Source organism: Bos indicus x Bos taurus, chromosome 18 (assembly GCF_003369695.1).
Source record: "Bos indicus x Bos taurus breed Angus x Brahman F1 hybrid chromosome 18, Bos_hybrid_MaternalHap_v2.0, whole genome shotgun sequence".
NCBI lineage: Eukaryota > Metazoa > Chordata > Mammalia > Artiodactyla > Bovidae > Bos > Bos indicus x Bos taurus.
Window position 1 is genome coordinate 58243743 of NC_040093.1, and position 18393 is coordinate 58262135.

The following is an 18393-nucleotide window of genomic DNA, read 5'->3' on the forward strand; positions in this document are numbered from 1 at the left end:
CCCCCCGGGGAGCCCCACCGGTCGCCTCCGGGGCCGGCCCGGGGCGGCGGGGCGGGCCTGGGCGCTCCTCGGCTCCGGGACCGGTCCCCCGGGGCGCGGCCCGGCAGCCGCCCCCGTTCCCCCCCCGCCCGCCCGCCCGGGGGGCCGGGCCGGGCTCCCGGGGGGCGGGGACTCGCCCAGTGGCAGCAGCGTCCGGGCCGGCGGCGGGCGCGGGGCGGCTTCCTGCAGGCGGCGCCGGGGCGAGCCGTTGCCCGCCGCAGCCACACCGCCGCCGGGTCGCCGGGTCGCGGGGGCCGCGGCGCTCGGGCCGCGTCGGTGCCTCCTGGGCGCGCTGCGCGGCCGTCGCTGCTGCCCGCGCTCGTGCCGCCGCCGCCGCCGCCGCCGCTGCCGGTTACGCCAGCCCCGCCGCCGCCGCCGCCCGCTCTGATTCTGCGCATAGGCAGCCCCCAAGCCTGTCATTCTGCAAAAACACAGTTTACTCAACACACCACACACACACACACACACGCGCGCGCACACACGCGCACACTGGCCCCCCTTGCGCACACGCACGGAGGGCGCGAGCGAGCAGACGCGCACAGCCGGCGAGCCAAGTTCCGCAGCCTGGCATGGCTTCTGGGGACCTTTACGAGGTACGGGGACGCGGGGGCGCGGGCCGGCCCCAGCCCGCGGGCGGGCGGCGGGCGGCGGGGGCCGGGCCGGGGCCGGGGCCGGGCGCAAGCCGGAGTTGCCGAGCCCGTGGCGGCGGCGGCGGCGGCCGGAGGGTGGCGGGGGCCGGGCGCGCCTCCCGCCCGCCGCCCGCCCTCCCGCGGCGCCCGCGCCCGCTCCCTCTTTCTCTTTCTCTCGCGCACACACTCTCTTACTCCATCTACTTTGCGGCCTTGGAGGGGAAGGAGGAAGCCGGGCGGAGCCGGGGCGGGGGAGGTAGCGGTCCCGGGGAGGTGTTTCTCGCCCGACGAGCCGCCTCGAGTGCAGAAAGTACAGGTAAAAGTCGGCGCCGGACGTGCGGGGAATGCGGGAGGCCGCGGGGCGGCCGGCGCGGGTGAGGGGCCGGGGGTGCGCTGCCCCGGGGCCGGGCCGGGGGCGCGGGAGGGGAACCTGGGGGGGTGGCGGGCCGCGATGGAGCGGAGCCGGGCCGGGGCGAGGCGGGGTCCTGGGGGGAGGCGGCCTTGAAAGGGGGCAGCCGGATGGGGGGGTTCGGGAGACCCCCGCCAAACCGCTCCCCGGGGCCGCCGGGCCACCCGCCCCCCTCCCCCCACCTGCTGCCCCCGCCGCCGACTCGGGGCCGGGGCGTGGGGGCGGTCCTTGCGGGTGTCGCGCTCACTCGGGGCGAGAGGGGGCGCTGCAGAGGGACTCCGGTGGAAGCCGGAGCACATGGAAGGCGGAGGTGGGTGGTAACACGTTGCTAGAGTACTGGGGATGCAAGCCCGGCTCCCAACGCTCTACGGCACTGACCTCAGGGGATGCCTGTCTCCAGGTCCACAACAGGTAGTGACCAGAAATGGATGTTTTGCAAACGTCTCAAAAAATGGTCAAGGAAGACATTAGTCTGGCACCTTTGAAACAATGGAGAAATAGCCATGGCCTCTGGGAGCTGGGTTTTACTAGCTCTGAACAGAACAGTTACTGCTTTTGGATTTGGGACAAGTGGACAAAACAAGAAGCAACTCCCTTTCGCTAGGGAGAATGCCCCCAAAGAGCTGTTGGACCCAAGAGAACGTTCAGGATTAAGGAAGTTAAAGATGCCCCATCTTCAACCTGAAGGGCTGCTGATCCTCCAGAAAACCAGAATCAGAGCTCGGCGTGGACCTGGATTCCCTTGCACATAAATCGATTAACAGTAGCCCTGGTTCTTGACTTTCGGCTAAATTGAGATGAACACCCCAAGGGGTGGAATTCTTGGTGGGAGACTATAGGGGTGATTCACCCACAATGAGCTTTTTTCCCTTTGGGCCTTCTGGAAAGATGTAGCTTTTTCAGTTGGTAGATTTGCTGGCCAGTGTGAGAGAAGAAGAGTGGCGAACAGGCAAGGCAGCATCTTAGCCGCCTGTGCAACCAGGGTCTTTTGGATGCCTCGCCTTGGACCTGGTGAGGCTCAGTCGTGAACCACCAGTGGGCTCAGGTGCCATGGCTTGAGAGGACACTGCAGTCCTATGGAGAGGTCAGTGTCGAGACCTCCTGCCAACAACCAGACCTCGCTTTAGTAAGCTTGTGTGTGAGCCACCTGGCAAACAGGAACTCCAGCCCCAGTCGAGCATTCAGAAGACCACAGCCTCAACAAACATGTTGACTGAAACACCATGATATGTTCTGGGGCAGAACCATCCAGCTAAAATCTTTCTATTATCCTTGAAAGAATGTTGTGGATTGACCTCTTCTCTAGCCTACTGCCTTCCCTGCACTGATAGAGAAGATGAAGCTGGGTAGACCTGGTGAAGAACTTTGGAAGATTGTGTCCAATAGGTCACCCAAGCACTTTTGTCTATTTCAAGATGGTGGAACAATTTCTGAAACCAAAAGAGTTGAAGCACAGTCAAATGGGATGTTTGATTGAGTTTCCCAAAGTATAACCAGCAAAAAAGTGGGCATTGTTCAGGGGCAAAGCTCAGCTCATTGGGAGTATGGATTTTTCTACCTGTTGATAGTGAGTCATCTCAGAGCTTCTGACTTTGCCTGGGAGAAGAGTTGCATTGAGAAGGCATTAAGAGGACATGTTAGGAGCTGTCAGTATACTTTCTTCTTTTAAAGTTTGGAACTTATGAACCTTTTGGGGATAATTTCTTGTTTAATGATTATCTGAAATGCCCTCCTTAACATTGGTAATTATAGTTGCCAGATGAGTCTGTTAAAAGGGGAGTTTTCACACCAGCCTTGGAAGTGTCTTAGCATCTCTCGAGTTCTTCTTGAAGTTTAGTAAACAAGACAATAATAATAATTACTTCTGTGATAGTAGGTAATTGTACTAGATGTAAAATAGTTTTCCCATGGCTGATTATTTGCATAGTTATTACTAAAAAGGGCTAAATTGCATTATGAGAATATAACCAATGTCAGCATTTTTATAGCCAGTGTCTACATTACATAACACATACTGAGGAATTTAATTTGTTGTTCAAATTTAGTTTTAAAAACAGTTAAGAAGTGCTAACTGTACATTTCAAACTGTAAAATTGGGTGTGTAAAAAGCAGGCTGTTGATTTAAGGACACATCTTGGATTATCCAGTACATTTATTGACCTTTAAAGAAAAAAAAAGAATAAAACTGATACCATTCTCAATTTAAATATTACGTTAATTAAATACTATACCCAAGGGTATGTAAAATGGTTTCTTGTAACCTCTGACCAAGAAACCATATTTTGACTGGGCAAGAACTATTATTGAATACATTTGTAATTGGTTTATTTCACCTGTGTGTCTGCTGACACTTTGACCCTCTATGGTGAAGATGCGATTTGGAGTCTAGAGAGTCTTCAACTTCTCTTTGGTGCTTTAGACAATTAAATTGTAAAAAGTAAGCCTTCCCTGAATAGCATCTTTCAAGGAATAGGTGCTAATTTTAAAGAAAAACTTTGTTTATGTAACGGCACTCTTCAGTCACAGTGAAGAAATATGGAATCAAGCTCAGTTACCAAAATTTTGGCTCTTGATAGACAGTTTCTCCTATAGCAGAGTTCTTATCATCATCTGGTGTATTATAGCCATCCACTATACGAAGGTGATCGTAAATATGGGCTGAGCATTTTAAAGTCATATATCTAAATGCAAAATGAAATTTCTTACCCAGATGCTCTGGTCAATATTCTGCTAAACAAAAGAGTCATAAAATGGTAGTCTGTGAGCCAGGTCTAGGCTTTCTATGTTTTTTGCCTTGCCTGGATGGTAGATAAGAAAAATGGACTTGAATACCTTTAGATGGGGCGTGTGATACTTGTGTATAATTGTCCCAGTGCGCCCTCTTACCAGAAACCCTTTCTGCTTCACTCTCACATTACTTGTCTGGCTCCAGTAGGCATTAGAGTTTGCAGCCCCCAGATGGTAGTCAAGCATTCGCTAACATGTTTGGATATCAGGAAGATGTAACCAGTGGAATAAGGAGCCCAGTTGCCTTGTCCATCTCTGTGTCCTCGAACATTCAAATACTTGTTGACTGAATCAGTGAACAGAAGACCAACTTAAGTATAGATAAAGTACCTTGGCTGACCTTTGTTATACTTGTGTGGAGCGCTGCCCTTTGTTCTCCTTTCTCCTTTGACTTGTGGTCTCTCCGTGGTGGTAACACCTTGTTTAGGAGAGTCCCTTCCAGTTCTTTCTGGAAGGAAGTGTGGCTGAGTCCCCTTCCAGAGAGCCAGACTATGTTATTCATTAAAAGGATTGAATGCATTTAAGCTTCAACCGCATGGCTTTCCAAGTGGCTGTTGGGTGGTGTTTTACACCCTCTCCCTTGTGATTAGCTGACAGTATGGAGGAGGGCTCCATTCAGTTGGCAAAAATATTCAAAGAGAATGCTGTATGTCTACACAGAAGGTCAGTGGCCAAGTTGAAATTGATTGAGGCGTTTCTAACAGTGGCAGTTCCTGACATTTGTCAGTGTTCAGTTTACTTACAGTTCCTGGGTATCTTCCCGTAAGATAGTTCTATCTTATGTATTCACGCATCCATATCTAATAAATATGTATACCGTTATGTGTATGTATATATATATAAATACTGCTTTTGTTTCATTCCAAATAAAATAAACGATAATAGGATTTTCGTTTTGTTGAAAGAAATTTACTTTAGTTAAAAATCGATGCTGCTACAGTGATGAACATGGACCTTTCTGCTATAGCGCTACATAGGCACCTTGTGTCCTGCAAAATTATGCACTGAAAATAACAGGGTTTATGGGAAAAAGTGGATTGAGGCCGACTGCAGAAACATTGGAACTTCGTGAAGAAAAACAAAACCAAATCTAATGAAAATACCCCTCAGTTAAATCTCCACCTGGCTGATGTTTGCTCTTACCAGGTCAGTCCATCCTTACAGCCTTCAAATTGGGCTGGTACTTCTTTCTTCTCTCTGTAGCTCGAAGAGGTCATTCACTTCTAATGGAGACCGTTTTCACTGAAATGAAATCTAACCCAGAGCGTAGCCCTCTGCATTCGTCTGTATGAAAAGAAATATTTTGTACCTTCTTCATCTGTAATTTGCAGCTTTGCCAGTCATGTTAGCATACTGGAAAGGTAATAATTCTTGAAGCCACCATGGGCCACTACTCAGATTAAAGGAAGGCACTTGAATGCGTTTCCAGCTTTGTTCTTGATCTTCAAGCATTGTTAAGTCTTTCTCTTTCCTTGTCAGAGCTCTTTCCTGCGATTGCTTCAAAACATTAACAAACTATGAAACTCACATAAGAACCAACACAACTTGTTAATTTGACATATTCCTCTATGTACCACTTGTACCCAAGGTGAAACACGTATAATTCCAGAATGAACAGTCAGTGATAAAACTTCTTGAGTGTCAGTACCAGTATTTGAAGAGGCAAATATTGTCAAAGAGAATACACTGGATGAGCTGAGTTGATTTTTTGGCACATGGTAGACACCTGAAGAATATCGACTGGGTATATGATTCTCTCAGCTTTTGAAAGTTATTTTAAATTATTCCCTGTGGATAGATAGCAGCTTATTTTCAAGCAGTATAGACTTTTATGCGAAGTCATTCCTCATCGAATAAGATTATTTCCTCAGGGGCTTAAACTATCCTTGAAATGAGTTTATACAGCGTCTTGTACCTGAGCAATTGCTAAGGAATGGTTCAGGCATGGTAATTATCAAAAATCTTAAGTGTTGGAGACACACATTTAGATTGCAAAGATGTGAGCCCCTCTACGTCTCTTGGATGGTGAAAAAAGTGGTAGATGTGGCTAAATTCATAACACCATCATTCATTTGCTCATCTCAATTTAAGAGAACACCAAATATATGCCAACCACCGCTCTAGGGAATTGATGAGATTGTACTGCCTGAGCTTATGGTCTAGTATGAGATATAGTTCAGAAAATAGGCAGTTTAGAGTGCAGGAGGAAAAGCGTTAGTACAGGGAAAGATGGGGTTCTCTACCATCATGAGGGGAATCTACCTTGGGGGAATAAATGAAAGCTTTCCAGAGAACGTGATGACTGTGGAGATGTTTGAACTAGGAAATGAACATGATCAGGTTTGCAGGACTTATTGAGACTATTTATCTTTTCTACTTTTAAAAGCAATTTATGTTTATTGTTGCATCTTGGAAAAATAAAAGCATAAAATTATATATATATGTAGATATATATCAGAGAAAGCAATGGCACCCCACTCTAGTACTCTTTCCTGGAAAATCCCATGGACGGAGGAGCCTGGTGGGCTCTAAGAGTCAGAGTTGCTAAGATTCAGACACGACTGAGCGATTTCACTTTCACGCATTGGAGAAGGAAATGGCAACCCACTCCAGTATTCTTGCTTGGAGAATCCCAGGGATGGCGGAACCTGTTGGGCTGCCATCTATGGGGTTGCACAGAGTCGGACACAACTAAAGCAACTTAGCAGCAGCAGCAGCATAGATATATATATCTAATATATCTAAGATAAATATTATTATACATATATTATACATTTAGCATATACTTGATGTTTATTAAATAGTGATGTGATATCTGAATTAATTAAAGTGTTAGCTTCCTTGGTATAGGTACAAATATGAGTGAAAGTATTTTCTATATCTATATAATTAAAAAATCAAATTAGAACATAGGATATATATTGTTTTATTTTTCTTATACATATATATAATGATTATTTCCTTATGTATCTTAAGATATTATTCTACATCATGATTTTTAATGACAGGTTAATTTTCACTTAAATCGATACACTATTTTGTGTCTAACTGACCCCCTATTGTTGGACATCTAGATTTTTTCCATTTATAAACAACTTAAATATTGCTTTTAACCTCCATAAACATAATTATTTGTATTCCTGTCTTATTATTTTCCTCAAGATAAATTCTGAGAAGTGAAATTTCTAGGTTGAAAAATGCTAACATTTGTAACACTTTTGTTGCATAATCTCAGATTGCCCCTCAGAAATGGACAGTGGATTAGTTTGGAGGAAGATTAGAAGCCATGGTGACCAGTTAATATACTCTTTTGGTAATTGGAAGGAGTGTCAGTTGGTGACTTGAAGCAAAGGAGTGGTAATACAGATGAAGAGAAATGGATGGAATTTGAAAGATTAAAAAAGAATCAACGTAATTTGGTACACTAGTCAAGATTATGGCTGGCTGCTTTTAATAGGAAATGTACAATAACAGTGGCCTAAACTGACGCTAAAGCTGAAACTCCAGTACTTTGGCCACCTCATGAGAAGAGTTGACTCATTGGAAAAGACTCTGATGCTGGGAGGGATGGGGGGCAGAAGGAGAAGGGGACGACAGAGGATGAGATGGCTGGATGGCATCACTGACTCGATGCACGTGAGTCTGAGTGAACTCCGGGAGTTGGTGATGGACAGGGAGTCCTGGCGTGCTGCGATTCATGGGGTCGCAAAGAGTTGGACACGACTGAGCGACTGAACTGAATTGAAACAAGGTTTATTTTCTTACATGAAATAAACTTGGAGTTAGGCAGTCCAAGATTGGTGTGATGCTCTCCAAAGTTCTCAGGATATCAGGCTTCTTCTTGTCTCTTTCATCTTCAGCTGTGGCTTCTCCCATTAAGGTCACTGCTGCATCCAAGGTGGCCATGGAGCTCTAGCCATCTTTTGTGTGAGAGGATGGAAGAAATAGGCAGAAAAGGAGATGCAAAAGTTGAGTAATCTTCTATAAACAGCTGCTGAAAGTTCCATGCAATCTTGCTTTCCTCTTATTGGCCTGAATAATTATATGGTCATAGCTAGCTGCAAAGGAGGCTAAAAAATGTGATTTTCAGTTATACTCTCTTCATTCCTCTCAAGTAAGACTTGACTGACATTATGTAGGCTTGAGGGAAAGGCAGGAGTTGAGGCATAACTTGGTGGTTTCTGTTTTGGTCCATTAGGTGGGTGGTGGAACCAGTAGTGGAGATAGAGAATCGAGGAAGAAGCATTGGTTGGAGGAAGTGGGGTCAGTGGAAAGGACAATGAGTTCAGAGTGTTTGTGGGACACCTAGGTATAGATATTCACAGCAGTAGGTCATGTGAGCATGAGACTCAAAAGCATGATCTGTCATGGAGATAGAGATTGGAAATCATTGGCATATAGATTAGAATGTAAATAGGAGGGGAGTCCAGGAGAGGAGGACTGGAGAAAGTGAACATTTACAGGATGGAAGAAGAGACAGAAGATCAGATTTACAAGGAATAGCAAGAGAGGTAGGAGGCAAAACAAGAGACTTTGCTGTTATGGAAGGTAATGGAAAATTGTATTTCATGAATGGTGTGGTCAACAGAGTCCTTTGGCTGTAATAAACAGTAAGTCATTGGAAACCTTAAGGGGCATGTTTTCTATAGAGTGTTTTGGTGGGAGGGCTTGATTGCAGTGTGATGATGCATGCAGGGGGATGTGGGGAATGTGGATGTAAAGACATATGGGTAACACTCTTGAGAAGCTTGAGTGAGACAGCCATAAAAAAACAATGAAATAATGCTATTTTCAACAACTTGGATAGACCTAGAGATTATCACATTAAGTGAAGTAAGTTAGACAAAGCAAATATCATATGTTATTACTTATATGTGGAATCTAAAAGAATAATACAAATGAACATTTTCACAGAATGGAAACAGACTCACAGACAAAAAAAAAAAAAAAACAAAAACAAGCTTATGGTTACCAAAGAGGAAAAGAGGGGAGGGATAAATTAGTAGTTTTGCATTAGACACACACACTACTATATAAAATAGATAAACAACAGGGTCCAACTGTATAGCACAGGGAACTAGATACAGTATCTTATAATAAACTATAATGGAAAAGAATCTGCCAAAGAATATATCACTTTATCATCAGAAACTAACACAACATTGTAAGCCAACTATACTTCAGTTAAAAAAACATTGTTTGATAGTGAGGAGAGAGAGAATGTGATATCCAGGGTGAAGTGGGAGAATAGATCAGCCTGTTCTCCATTCCCCTAGTTCTACACATGGTCTACTGCTTTGGTGGATAACAAAAATTGTGGTACTGACTTTGGTTTATTGGACCCAAGAAGTGATTTTCCATGAACCCTACAAACTCCTCTCCTGCTGAATGGTGACAGTGGGGCCCAACATCTTCAGTAATTTTAGCTGGAGAAAAAAGGTAGAATACGTTTAACGTAGTCACCCAGAACCTTTTTGAATAAAATTTGCTCAGGGAAGAGATCTTGCTGTATTGAGAACAAGGAGATAAAGTTCTTGATTAACGGGTTGTACCAGCAGTTCTCTGAGAGATCAGATCACTGGGGTGCTACTGATAAATGAGTGTGATAGTGTTTTAAGTGTCAGGTAGTCAGTCAAACACTAAAACAGGTGTTGCTGTGAGGTTATTTTGTAGAGGTGATTAAGGTCCATAATCAGTTGACTTTAAATAAGAGAGATTATTCTAGGTAATCTGGGTGAACTTGATTCAGTCTGTTGAAGAGCCTTAAGAATAGAATGGGGGCTTTCCTGAAGAAGAAGAAATGCCATCTGTGGATAGCAGCCTCAGCCTGGAAGATTTCCAGCTTCCCCTTCCTAATGACCTGACTATGGACCTCAGACTTCCCTAGCCAGGTCCATAACCACATGCTCTTTGTTAAATCTCTTAGTATATATCAGTATATCTAGTGGTTCAGCTTCCCTGGCTGAACCCTGATTGATAGTCAGCATCCCCATCAACATACCGCCGATTGGTAACACTGTGAAGCTAGACACGTCTTTGAGTCTTTTTGAACCTCGATGGCTTCTACTGTAAAATGAGAGCTCCTCTGTTTTTAAAAAAACTCCTCCTCCTGATGGAGTCTTGTTACTTTTTCATGTGAACACCTTACTTCTTTGTAGCCATCATCGTCTTGTGTGTGAAGAGAGGCAAGCCTAGACCTCCAAGGATGCTGCTGGTTTTGGTCTTCCGTTACCCTGAGCTGTTCCCTGGAGCCATGCTGGGGATGGCAGGTTAGAGGTGGTACTGGGCCCCTGGGGCAGGCCTCCGCTGGGTCTCAAACTCACCCCTGCTTTGAGTCAGCCCCTGCTCTGGTAGTTGAGTGAATGATAGGGGTGGTGAAGTAGCTTTTCTTGGTCCTGAGTCACTCCTTCTTGTCCCTTCTTGTAGCAAAGTGTCTCTTCTGACATTGCCCAGTTAGGCTGAGTCACTTGGTGGAAGCTGCCCCCTCCAAAGTTCCTGTTACTCCAATGACAGGCCCATCAGTTGACCAAGCCTATAGAAAGCTGTGGTCCGTTCCTGGGAAGCCTGGGAGGGCCATCAGTTTGTCATTTTATGTCCTGTTTTCTCTTAATTGTGTGTTTGATAACAGAAAACTGAATGCAATTTATAATCATAAATATTTTAATCAGTAAAATGTTAAATATTAAAAAAATTTGTTCTTTCTTTGCTCCAGTCATCCCATCTCTCCCGGAATCCCCCCAGCATCGTTCCATCACCACATTGCTTTCTAAATGACTTATAGGAGCATTGGTGTGGAGACTGGAGGGACACATGTGTGGGACTGGGGCCCCAGGCCACATTCTGCCATACCAGGAATTCCCCTGCCGAGGGGCCTCCACCCTATTCTCAGATTCTTGATCAGGGAATTTTCCTCTTTGATTTTCATTTCCTTGTCTGAGTTCAGTGTTCTAAAACTTATATCTCAAGGGCACTTGCTAATAAACCATGGATCACATATCCTGGATGTGAATTTTATTTAAAAAGTTACTTTTGTTCAATTAACCATCAATCAAATATTTATTGTATGTTAACTATGTGCCTAGAACTATGCTAAGTGCTGGGGCTGCAGCCATGAATGTCTTTTAAACTGCTGTTCAGAATGTGATCGTGAAGAAAACCTCACGCCCACATATGGTTGTATACCACATTTTTAACACATTGGAGTGTTTTTAGTATGTTAAAAGGGGCAATCAGGTCAACCCTTTCTGTGAGCAGACCTCAGAATACAGCTTTTCCTGCCATCTCTGGATGTGTAAGTGAACTTTCAGTAAATGCACTGTTTTAGCATCATTCTGAGTCTGCAACATTCTTTAAGAATTTCAGGCCTATTCATAGCGCCTCACGTGAATGTGTACAAGCAAACACACTTTAGAGCACAATGCACCCCGTCCATTTAAATAACCGCTTAAGGTTCAGGTGGTGTGACGATGAATGTTCTAGACCTGGCATAATCATCAGTGTCTGGTAGTAACTGAATGTCTAACACTTTGTCTCCTTAAATTGTATAAAAGGTAGTGTGGGTGTTTATTTAGAGTTCTGGGTCCTTCTACCCTGACTTTTATATTTAGGAGAGAGAGTGTGAACTCTTTATGTTAAACGTTCAACTCTGAAACAGACATCAGACTTCAATTAGAGTGAAGGACACCTTGAAATTGCAAGACAAGGTGATGAAACCAACCAAGCCTGGTTAGCACTCACAACTACTTTTCATTGCAAATCGGGGCTTGTTTTCTTATGGACAAGCAAACCAAATGTGGAGATAAATTGCCAAGGCTGTTATAGGAAGAGTAACTTCCTCAGACCTTATTTAAAAACCTTACTCTTAAGCACGATAGGCTTTATTGCTCTCATGAGTTAACGCAGAGATAAGGAAGTGTCTGTAAGTTATAGTTACACCAGACATCTCCACTGGGAAGTTATCACATGTATCTGATTTTATGTGTTAGGTTTCCTGGAACCATTTTGGTGGGGGAAGAGGGTTCCATTGCTGAACTCCAGAATTTTCTGCTGGATTCTGAGCTCTCTGAGAGTACAGGCCATGTCTAGTGTATTTTCCCTGATTGTATTCTTAACTCATGGCATGTTGCTGGGCACACTGTGACCTTTCAATAAATATTTGTTGAATGAGTCATTGAGAATGTTCAAAACCTGTGCTTCTAGGCTACCTCGGGTTTCTCTTGAGTGAGTGTCCTTTATTTTTCCCCTATAGAGTATTACTTTTTACCCTTTCTAAGAAGATTCCTTCAGATTGCCCTAGAAATTCAAGTTTCCCTTTTGCCTTCCACTGGATCTTGTATAGACTTACTAGGTAACAAAAGTCCCTTATGGTGAATTCAAACACCCAAATCATTGTCCTTTATTATGGGTGACAACTGGATTGAGAATGGCTATTCTAGGACAAGAGGGCATCAGAGGATAAGATGGCTGGATGGCATCACCGATGCAGTGAACATGAACTTGGGCAGACTCTGGGAGATGGTGAAGGACAGGAAAGCCTGGCATGCTGCAGTCCATGGGGTTGCAAAGAGTCGGACACGGCTGGGCAACTGAACACCAACACCAGCAACATTCTCTGTTAAGTGCTGCCTGAGACAGAGCCCCCTGTACCTCTTTACACACAAAGACTGCCCTGTGGTTTGCAGCTGCTGTTTTTCTCTACTCAAGCCTCAGTGTCTTGGCCCAGTTTGGTATGCACCATCCATTTTAGGTCAAGCTGCCTAGAACTGGAGAATTGTATCCAGAGGGTTTACTGAAGGATTCTCTTGGGTGCTTGACCTGTAAGGAAGTGAGGCAGGATTGGTTGGTGAAGCAGACCTGCACTGAGTTTCCAGCTGAGGTCTCAGTGGATCCCAAGGAAGGCTTGGGAGCTGGAATGACTCTTCAGAAATGTCTCAACTTGAGGCCAGGGAACCAGACCCCTCATATCCCTACATCAGCCAGCCATTGCTGGTAGGCTGCCCTTGAGAGGGGTGGCGAGAATTATTCTTGGGCAGGGCAGCTCCCCTGTGGTGGAAGGCAGTTCCCTTTGAGGCTCACATCTGTGAGTCCTTAGCAGCATGGATATTCCTAGAAGCTGAGAGGACGGGCACATGGACCCTGAAAAGGGGATCTGGGGGGTATCACATTATCCACCACATCAGCAGTTGTTGCTCTTCACTGCTTGGCGAGTCTGTCTGCTGTAGGTCCTCCATAATGAACATCTGTCACCTCACTTGTACTGTAGGTTATTGTTGTTCAGTTTCTTAGTCCTTTCTGACTCCATGTGACCCCATGGACCCAGCGTGCCAGGCTTCCCTGTCCTTCACTATTTCCTGGACTTTGCCCAAACTCATTTCTATTGAGTCAGTGATGCCATCCGACCGTCTCATCCTCTGTCCTCATCCTTTAGGTTATTGTTTCCTCCCAAAGACATCATTTGTCATTTGACAGCTTCTTGGGGGCCGCCCAGGTCTTGAGTACTGACACGCTGGCCATGGCAACCCATGCTTGTGATTCCTTATCTGTCCATACCACGCACAGCACAGATCCACATGTGGGGAGGTGTTTCAGAAGCTGACATTTCCTTTGGGTCTCCACCCCTTCTACTTGAGATGGTTTCTTCCACTGGCTCTCCCACTCTTAAACTGCCCTTGTGTCATCTTCTGCTATTTATTCCTTAAACTTTGAGGCTTCTTGTAGTTTTAACCTGGGGTTCTTCTGTTCTTTCATTGTGCTACAGTGACCAGAAGGGTGATTTCCAAGTCTCTGACACTTTCTTGCTTTGTTTTTTTTCCCCCCTGAGCTCCAGAGCTAGCCATCTAACTCTCTTGGGCTCTTTAAACTCAAAACAGCCAAAGCTGAACTTACGTTTAACATATATAAGACTTGCTTTTCCTTCTGGGCTCCTAGCTTCAATAGCATCTGTATCCACCTGCTCTGTAGCTAGAAATATGTCCTCCTGTGTTTTGCCTGGACCCCATGTGTCTGATGAATCTGCATCCTGAGTATTTCTTGAACTTGGCCTTTTCTCTTCATACTCACTCTCAGCACTTTAATTCAAGAGACAACTCTCACTGTTTCAGTCAACCCTGATACTTCTCAGCTGGTCTCTCTGAATCTAGTTCAATTTTTTTTTCCATACTGGACTCACAAAGGTCTTTCTAAAATCCCCATTTTTCTATGTCTCTCCCGATGAAGTATTTTTAAGTGATGCCCTTGGGGTTTGACCCTTTTCATCTTCTACTAGCTCTCCACTCACAGCACATATTCCATCCAGAGAAATCTGTTCTCAGTTCTTGGACATCCCATGTGCTCTCCTTTAATCACACCCTCCTAAGGGACAGGGCACTCTTCATTATCATCCCTGCCACATCTTTGCTTCCTTAATTCCTGTTCATCCTTTAGGTCTCAGCTGAGATGTCTTTCTTGGGAAAACTTCCCCGGCTCATCAAGAGTTTCCTTCGGGCTCCTGTAGAACCCTGTTTGTCTCTCATCACAGCACTCACATTAATAGGTTGTAATTTATTATCTTATTTTCTAAATCTCCTACTGGGTTGTAAGTTTTGAGAGAGCAGGGATTCCCTCTGACTTGTTGCATCTTTAGCAGCTCACACAGTGCAAGATTCAGAAAAAACTCTAGTGAAAGAATTAATTTATTTAGGTCTTTCATTTACATGAAAGTTGAAATTGTCTCAGATGTTTGCACAGTCTGTTTTGTAGGAAGCTTGAAGGCATTTTTAATCTTTCAGTTTTCCTGAGGGCATATAAGTTTTGAGTCTATTTTCTATGTCTTTATTGGTCAATTAATAATAATTTTGGTTTCTCATAAGTTAAACTCACAGCATTCAACTTTGTGTTATAAGTAAAGTTAATACAGTCTTGTATTCAAGGGATTATTGAATCTTGGAGTGGATGGGAGTTTTGAAGTCTTCTGCTCAGTCTTTCACTAACATCTCCAACAAGTGAACAAAAGCGAGGGACTTTTTTACTTTACTGAAGAAGAGAGGAATGCTTAAGATGTCAAAACTGGCTGTTTGCCTTCACTAAGTCTGAGTGTCATCCACGAGGCAGAGATGGTATCTTCCTAGACTCTTCTGGAGACTTGCCTTGGAAATCTTGACGTCATTATCGCTTTCTTGCACAAGACTTAGTAAAGGAGGCCAGTGAGGCTCAGCCCAGCCTCAGGTCTTGTTTAATTCTCTTGTTGATGAAGAATGGGGTTAAGACATGCCTCAGCGACGGACCTCACAGACCTTGACATTATGGCAGGCACTTGACATCTAAATTTTTCCTGGAAATCCAGACGTGATGATGAACTGTTGGAAGTCAGATCAACTCACGGAATCCAAAGCTCCTGTTGCTTTAAAAAGTGAATGGAAAGTATTTTAGTGTCCTGATATTTACATTGCTGTATTTGTTTGTGTTGCCTTAAAACCATGTTCACTTAGAAAAATACGGTACACAGGGTAGTTTGTGAAACAGACTTTGGTAAGCATCTTGTAGTTAAATATTAACAGAAAGAGGAAGGGAACCACACCATGGCTGCCTTTGGGATGTAAAAACATATGGACTTTCTCCAAATTATATACCTAAGTTTCTTTCCAAAGTGATGTATATTTTAATACCATGTAGGATTGTCAAGGGCTCAATGGTAAAGAATCTGCCTGCCAACGCAGAAGACAAGGGTTCAATCCTTGGGTTGGGAAGATGCCCTGGAGAAGAAAGTGGTAGACAGAAGGGCCTGGCAGGCTATAGTCCATGGAGCTGCAAGAGTCAGACACGACTTAATGGCTAAATAACAACAGCAACAAAAGATTGTCATAGATTGTTTTCTTGTCTGTTTATCAAACATGGCAGTGATTCCAAACTCTTTGCTGTCTTGAGACATTTTATGTTTTATTACCCTCCACTCTCCCACTCTTCTGTGGCTATGTCTATGGGATTGACTTTTTGGGAAGCTAGTATATTTACTTTTGACTTCATGAACTGATATATTTTTTGAAGAAATCTAATCTTTGATCCTGGTTGAGGTACAGAGAGGTTTTAGAATTGTAACTTCCTATGATTTTTATATAAAATGGTCTTATTAAAAATAGTAATAATAGTAATAATAGTGTTTAGTGAGTGTTACTGTATACCAGACATGGTATAAATTTTCACATGCATTCTCTCATTTGGTCCTTCTTGGAGCTGACTGTGGCTCAGATATGAACTCCTTATTGCAAAATTAAGGCTTAAATTGAAGAAAATAGGGAAAACCACTAGGCCATTTAGGTATGACCTAAATCAAATTCCTTATGATTATACAGTGGAGCTGATGAATAGATTCAAGACATTAGATCTAGTAAACAGAATGCCTGAAGAATTATGGATGAAAGTTCATAACATTGTACAGGAGGCGGTGACCAAAACCATCCCAAAGAAAAAGAAATGCAAGAAGGCAAAGTGGTTGTCTGAGGAGGCTTTACACATAGCTGAGGAAAGAAGAGAAGTGAAAGGCAAAGGAGAAGGGGAAAGATATACTGCATTCAGTTGGGTATATAACCCAGAGAATAGCAAGGAGAGGGAAGAATTTTCATTCTTATATGAACAATGCAAAGAATTAGAGGGAAACAGTAGAAGGGGAAAGACTAGAGATCTCTTCAAGAAAATTGGAGATATCAAGGGAACATTTCATGCAAGGATGGGCATGATAAAAGACAGAAACAGTAAGGACCTAACAGAAGCAAAAGAGATTAAGAAGAGGTGGCAAGAATACACAGAAGAATTGTGCAAAAAGGTCTTAATGTTCCCAGTAAACTCAGTGGTATGGTCATTCACCTAGAGCCAGACATCCTGGAGTGTGAAGTCAAGTGGGACTTAGGAAGCACTATTACAAACAAAGCTAGTGGAGGTGACACACTTCCAACCGAGCTATTTAAAATCCTAAAAGATGATGCTGTTAAAGAGCTGCACTCAATATGTCAGCAAATTTGGACAGTGGCCACAAGATGGGAAAAAGTCAGTTTTCATTCCAAACCCAAAGAAGGGCAATGCCAATGAATGTTCAGTCTACTGTATAATTGGACTCATTTAACGTGCCAGCAAGGTTATACTCATAATCCTTCAAGCTAGGCTTCAGCAGTACATGAACTGAGAACTTTCAGATGTATATCTCGATTTCAAAGAGGTAATGGAACCAGAGATCGAATTGGTAACATTCATTGCATCATGGAGAAAGCAAGGGAATTCCAGAAAAACATCCACTTCTGCTTCATTGACTATGTTAAAGCCTTTGATTGTGTGGATCACAACAAACTGGAACATTTTTAAGAAATGGGAATACCAGACTACCTTACCTGTATGCAGGTCAAGAAGCAATAGTTAGAACTGGACATGGAACAACAGACTGGTTCCAAATTGGGAAAGGAGTACGTCAAGGCTGTATATTGTCACCCTACTTTTTTAACTTATATGGAGAGTACATCATGCTAAATGCCAAGCTGGGTGAAGCACAAGCTGGAATCCAGATTGCCAAGAGAAATAGCATCAGCCTCAGATATAGATGATACCGCTCTAATGGAAGAAAGTGAAGAGGAACTAAAGAGCCTCTTGATGAGGGTGAAAGAGGAGAGTGAAAAAACTGACTTGAAACTCAACACTCAAAAAACTAAGATCTTGGCATCTGGTCCCATCACTTCATGGCAAATAGAAAGGGAAAAAGTGGAAGCAGTGACAGATTTTATTTTCTTGGGCTCCAAAATCACTGTGAACAGTGATTGTAGCCATGAAATTAAACAAAACAAAACACTTGCTCCTTGGCAGGAAATGTATGATCAAACCTAGGCAGTGTATTAAAAAGCAGAGACATCACTTTGCTGACAAAGGTCCGAAGAGCCAAAGCTATGGTTTTTCCAGTAGTCATATATGGATGTGAGAGTTGGACCATGAAGAAGACTGAATGATGAAGAATTTAAGGCTTTGAATTGTAGCACTAGAGAAGAGTCTCAAGAGTCCCTTGGACAGCAGGAGTTCAATCCAGTCCATCCTGAAGGAAATCAACCCTGAATATTCATTGGAAGGACTGTTGCTGAAGCTGAAGCTTCAGTACTTTGGCCGCGTGTTGTGAAGAGCTGACTCATTGGAAAAGATCCTGATTCTGGGAAAGATTGAGGGCAGGAGGAGAGGAGGGCAACAGAGGATGAGATGATTCGATAGCATCACCAACTTAATGGACGTGAATTTGAGCAAACTCCAGGAGGTAGTGGAGGACAGAGGAGCCTGGCGTGCTGCAGTCCATGGGGTCGCAAAGAGTCAGACACGACTTAGCGACTGAGCAACAACAGCAATGGGATTCGTACTAGTATTATCCTCACTTTATGATTCAGAAACTGAGGCTTATCAGCTACCAGATGGTTAAAAGCAAGATTCACATGAGGTCATCTGAGGTACTCATCTCTTTGATAAATGATAAAATGCCTGTAGTATTGCTTCTCGCCTCCCTCCTTTTGTTACTCAGTGGTATTCTGCTGT

General features: G+C 44.0%; 1 protein-coding gene across 1 annotated transcript in view; it reads left to right on the forward strand.

Moving 5' to 3' along the window:
• The first annotated feature begins 371 nt into the window (after positions 1-371).
• Positions 372-18393, forward strand: part of CDYL2 (chromodomain Y like 2) — a 169600-nt gene continuing 151578 nt past the window's right edge. The window contains exon 1 of the mRNA XM_027513957.1: positions 372-632. Within this exon, the coding sequence (XP_027369758.1) occupies positions 609-632 (24 nt within the window). The 5' untranslated portion in view covers positions 372-608. The remainder of the gene's footprint in view (positions 633-18393) is intronic.